This window comes from Sceloporus undulatus, unplaced genomic scaffold (assembly GCF_019175285.1).
Source record: "Sceloporus undulatus isolate JIND9_A2432 ecotype Alabama unplaced genomic scaffold, SceUnd_v1.1 scaffold_13, whole genome shotgun sequence".
Taxonomy (NCBI): Eukaryota; Metazoa; Chordata; class Lepidosauria; order Squamata; family Phrynosomatidae; genus Sceloporus; species Sceloporus undulatus.
In genome coordinates, this window is record NW_024802935.1 from 5,312,354 (window position 1) to 5,318,292 (window position 5,939).

At 38.5% G+C, this 5,939-nt stretch overlaps 1 protein-coding gene across 9 annotated transcripts in view; it reads right to left on the reverse strand.

The window, feature by feature from the left end:
- LOC121917252 (HMG box transcription factor BBX-like) overlaps nt 1-5,939 on the reverse strand; it is a 181,072-nt gene that overhangs the window by 135,124 nt on the left and 40,009 nt on the right. For 3 of the 9 annotated variants that reach the window (XM_042443027.1, XM_042443032.1, XM_042443028.1), the window contains one exon: nt 489-585. The exons of the other annotated variants lie outside the window; for them this stretch is intronic. In XM_042443027.1, the coding sequence (XP_042298961.1) occupies nt 489-494 (6 nt within the window). In that variant the 5' untranslated portion in view covers nt 495-585. The remainder of the gene's footprint in view (nt 1-488; nt 586-5,939) is intronic. 9 annotated transcript variants of the gene reach the window in all.

Sequence of the window (5,939 nt, forward strand, 5' to 3'; positions counted from 1 at the left end):
TTTTTCGGCTTACGAAAAAAAATTTTGGTGCTTTTCGGCGCTTTTTCGCACGAAACGCAGCTTTCCAGCGCTAGCGCCTATGGCTTTTTCGGGTTACGAAAAAAATCGGGTTACGAACGCCGCGGCGGAACGAATTAATTTCGTAACCCGAGGCACCACTGTATGTTTCATCAGAAGTAAACAGTCTGTACTGCCACTTTAAGAGGGAAGCTCAGAAAGAATTGGTGCTAGCAGGCCTTGTGGGAGGAACAGAAAGAATACATTCAGTTTGGGGGGAAATGTTCTGGTTTCTTGTTATCATATGCAGTAATGAGACAAGCAAAGATTTTCATCCCTAATATTATTTTACAAGTGACCTTTTGTGAGAGCCTTGCATTCCAAATTATTGACCTGTAACATTGGAAATAGTTTATAGACAGAATATTTCTCCAGCCCTAAAAGGAACTGCATATGAACACCTTTTAATGAAATAAATATCAAATACTTACAGGCATATGGATTTGGGATCACAATCATTATCCTCTCTTCTACTGAAGCATCCTCTCACCTTCAGTCTCCTTCTTCCAAACATTACAGTTCACTACCCTGGAAAGTTCTTACTGTTAATATCTGTCCTTGGTAAACAATAAAGTTTAAGCTAATAATTTCAGAATGGGATTTTAAAGAATCTTTTAAAAATAGTTAGGTAATCAGGGAAGAACCCAAATCCCATCTCCCTCATTATGCATACATTGAATTTTCCCACTCTGAAATAAAATGCAGTTCTATACTTTCAAAAGAGCACTGAACAGCAATACACCTCTACTAGAAAATGATACAACCTATGTTAATAAGGGCTTTTAAAATCCAGGAATATTCAATGGGAGAATTTTAATATTTTTTTAGTTCTCTTACTGAAATCATCAAGGCATTACTTGACATTTAACATTGTTTGAGTTGTGCCCATTCTCTTATACATTTTCATCCAATTTATATTTGATAAATTAAGTAGTTACCAATTATTCACATTGCCAGAAACCTTTTTTTTAAGAGCAGCTCGTCACAATGTAAAATCACAGAATATTGCAACTGTCACTGATTGAGTAACTTGATTTTAAAAAGGCATTAAATTAAAACATTTTACTACTTTAAACTAACAAATCAATGTTCTAAAATCACAGTAACTATAGCACAATCTGTGGACTGGAGGTGTGGTGTCCTTCCATCATTAGCAGTGAGATTTGTTAAAAACTCAGCATGGACAGATCATTCCTGCATGGATACATCATTCCTGCTGGTGGAAGACCCGAAAGTGAGTCCATATCAAGAGGCCTCTGAATCTACTTCCTCTGCTACATTGGTATACTGGTTATACAGTTAGACTCTCCCCATTATTTTGGGTCTGGTAAAGCTGTCCCTTTATCTTCTATACTGTCTGTGATGAGCCCATAGGGCTTTTGTAACAGTGGATAATCTCCCTCACACTCAGGATTGCTCTGTACACTCAATAACTCCACCTCAGCAAAAATGTCAAGTTAGCTTTCTCTCCAAATCACAAAATTTTACATTTCTTTCTCTTAGTAACGTGACTACCCCCATACTTTTCTTTATTTTCTCTGTACTATACTACAAACTATTGAAACAGTTTTCTTAAACATACAGTAATTAGTATTAATGTGAAGTCAAAGGCTTTCATGGCCAGCATCCATAATTTTTTGTGGGCTTTTCGGGCTATGTGGCCATGTTCTAGAAGAGTTTATTTCTGACATTTCGCCAGCATCTGTGGCTGAACAAAACCCCCTTTAGTTCCCTTTAAAAAAAAACACTCATATCTATTTAAGCAACCTACTCTACAACGCACCTTGTGGGTGAGTTGTGCTATTTGTGAAATTAAGGACAAAATCCTACACATGAGCAAATGTGTTACTCTTTTATCAAACCAGAGACAGTTACCACTAAAGTGTGCACTTAATATAAAGTAATAATTAGTATTACTTTATATAGTACCATTGACGTATATGTAATAACAATAACAATACTTAATTAACATATTTCAAGTATAGAATCTGTATTATTACTATAAATAAAATGGATTGAACATTTGCTATGTAATAGGAGTGTTGGTGGTGGTGGTAGAGCAGTAGTAGTGACAGAGATAATGGTGATGATGATGTACAACAATAATACTGTGTGTCAGTAATATTATCTCCTTATTTGACAGCAGAGGTTGAGGCTGAGACAACAGTAGCTTAACCAGAGAATACTTCAACATGATTAGGTTAGAACTGTTATATGAACAATCGTATATATGTCTAACCAGAAATAAGTGCACCGAGTTCAATAGGTTTTACTTCTCAGTAAAGGTATATAGGACTGCAGCTTAACTACAGTGATCACAATCCAGATATGCTTGTGGCAGACTGCATATAACATACCACTACCAACTGAACAAAAACCCCTTTAGTTCTCTTTTAAAAAAAAAAAGCAAAACACTCATATCTGTTTAAGCAGGTTATTCCACAATGCACCTTGTGGTGAAGCTAAGGACAAAATCCTACACATGAGCAAATGTGTTACTCTTTTATCAAGCCAGAGACAGTTACCACTGTAAAGTGTGCACTTAACAGTGAATACCACATTAATAAAGCTAAATATAAAGCTAAGTACCAACAGAAGACAAAAGCTTGAACTATCATAAGTATGTTTTAGTAGAGCTGTGCTGAAGCTCAAAACATCAATGTTAATCTTTATATTAATGATATAAAACCACGAACAGCTCACTTTCTTTTCATATGAGACAATCCTATATATGCCTATCCAAAAATAAGTTCCGCTGAGTTCATTAGGGCTTATTCTGTAGTAAGTGGATTGCAGACATAACCATATTACGATCTCTGAATAAATACAAAATCAACAAGTTGCCCGTCTATCCATCTTTCAGATGCATAACCTTTTAAAATATTTTGGTACACAGTTCTACAGATCTGATCACTATCACACTCAATGTCATAAGAAGGATATTTCTTTCAAAGAAATTATCTAAACAGCTTCCCAATCCTGATATATTTTGAGAGAGAAAGAGAGAGACCAGCCCAATACGAAAAAATAGTTGCTAGAACTATGGAAATAATTATTTCAGAAGTGGAAACTTCCGACTACGGCTTTCATGAAACACAGGAAAGTGATCTCAGCCACATAGAGAAGAATGGGGTGGAGCAAGACGCAACTGACTAAAGAAAGAATGAAGCAGGAACAAGACTCAACACTTGTAGTCTATGCTTAGCTGCACAATCGAACAGACCTACATTGCTGGCATACCAGTACTACTGCTAACATAAACAAAAATAACCCACCAGTTCTTTCATTTGACAGTAAATTTTTGTTGCTTATAAAAAACACATTCTGCTGGTAACTCTTGGAAATGTCCTGTTGAAGACACCCTTGTTATATTGATCAGGGCTTCTGCCTCAGATATGTAGGTTAGAATCATAGAACCGTTGAGTTGGAAGAGACCACAAGGGCCACCCAGTCCAGCCCCATGCCATGCAGGAAATCTAAATCAAAGCATCTCCGACAGATGGCCATCTAGCCTCTGCTTAAAGACCTCTAAGGAAGGAGACTCCACTACACTCCGAGCAAGTTTGTTCCACTGTCGAACAGCCCTTACTGTCAAGACGTTCCTCCTGTGGAATCTCTTTTCCTGTAGCTTGCATCCATTGTTCTGGGTGCTAGTCTCTGGAGCAGCAGAAAACAAGCTTGCTCCATCCTCAGTATGACATCCCTTCAAATATTTAAACAGGGCTATCATATCACTTCTTAACCTTCTCTTCTCCAGGCTAAACATCCCCAGCTCCCTAAGTCGTTTCTCATAGGGCATGGTTTCCAGACCCTTCACCATTTTAGTCACCCTCCTTTGGACACGCTCCAGTTTCTCAATGTCCTTTTAGAATTGTGGCGACCAGAACTGGACACAGTATTTTAGGTGGGGCTTGACCAAAGCAGAATATAGTGGCACAATTACTTCTCTTGATCTAGACACTATACTTTTATTGATGCAGCCTAAAATTGCATTGGCCTTTTTAGCTACCGCATCACACTGTTGACTCATGTTCAACTTGTGGTCTACTTGGACTCCTAGATCCCTTTCACATGTAGTCTCATTCAGCCAGGTGTCCCCCATCCTATATCTGTGCATTTTATTTTTCCACTGTAAGTGCAGTATCTTACATTTCTCCGTGTTGAATTTCATTTTGTTAGCTTTGGCCCAGCTTTCTAGTCTATTCAGGTCATTTTGAATTTTGATCCTGTCCTCTGGAGTATTAGCTATTCCTCCTAATTTGGTGTCATCTGCGAATTTGATAAGTATGCCCCCAATTCTGTCATCCAAGTCATTGATAAAGATATTGAATAGCACTGGGCCCAGGACAGAGCCTTGTGGGACCCCACTGGTCACTTCTCTCCAGGATGAAAAAGAGCCATTGCTGAGTACCCTTTGAGTTTGGCCGGTCAACCAATTACAAATCCATGTAACAGTTACCTTGTCTAGTCCACATTTTACAAGTTTGTTTGCAAGAATGTTATGGGAAACCTTGTCAAAGGCCTTACTGAAATCAAGATATACTATATTCACAGCATTCCCTTCATCTACCAAGTTGGTAATTTTATCAAAGAAATTGATCAGATTTGTCTGGCATGACTTGTTTTGCTGAAAACCATGTTGACTTTTTGTGATTATGGAATTGCCATCTAGATGTTCACAGACTCTCTGTTCAATGATCTGCTCTACAATCTTTCCTGGTACTGATGTCAGACTAACTGGATGATAATTGTTGGGATCCTCTTTTTTTTCCCCTTTTGAAGATGGGAACAACGTTTGCCCTCCTCCAGTCTGCTGGGACTTCTCCTGTTCTCCAGGAGTTCTCAAAGATTATTGCCAATGGCTCCCATATTACATTTGCCAGTTCTTTTAATACCCTTGGATGTAGTTCATCTGGTCCTGGAGACTTAAATTCATTTAGATTAACCAGATATTCCTGTACTATCCCTTTACTTATTCTGTGTTGAAATCCCCCTATTCTGCCCTCTGCTCCAGTATCCTCAAGTTGAGCACCCTTTGTCTTTTCTGAGAAGACTGAGACAAAGAAGGTGTTGAGTAATTCCTCCTTTTCTCTGTCCCCCGTTAGCATTTTGCCATCTTCTCCACACACTGGCCCTACCATTTCCTTCTTCTTCCTTTTGCTGCGGACATATCTGCTGCGGACATATCCCAAAAGCCCTTTTTATTGTTTTTAATCTCTCTAGCAAGCCTGAGTTCATTCTGCAGTTTAGCTTTTCTGACTTTACCCCTACACATGCTTGCTATTTCTTTGAATTCCTTTTTTGTAATTTCCCCCTTTTTCCATTTCTTATACATGTTCCATTTGAAACTTAGCTCAGTTGAAAGTTTCTTAGTCATCCATCCTGGTTTTTTGAGACACCTCCCATTTTTCTTTCTCAATGGAATTGTTTGAAATTGTTCCTTCAGTATCTCCCTTTTGAGAAAATCCCATCCATCCTGAACACCCTTCTCTTTTAGTATTTCTGACCATGGGATCATCCCCAGTACGTCTCTACTGTAATCTGCTCACCTAAAGTCTAGAATGTGTGTCTGACTATGCCTGGCTTCTCCTTTCCATTGTATAACAAACTCCAGGAGAACATGGTTACTTCCACCTAGTGATCCCACCACTTGCACCCCATTAACCAAGTCATCTTTGTTGGTTAGGATCTGATCTAAAATAGCTGACCCCCTTGTTGCCTCTTCCACCTTTTGGACAAGGAAATTGTCTTCGAAGCAAGTGAGGAATTTGCTAGACCTTGAGGATTTGGCTGAGTTTGACTTCCAGCAAATATCAGTATAGTTGAAGTCACCCATCACTACTACATCTCTCCTTTCTGAGTGTGTGGTCATCTGTTCTAGA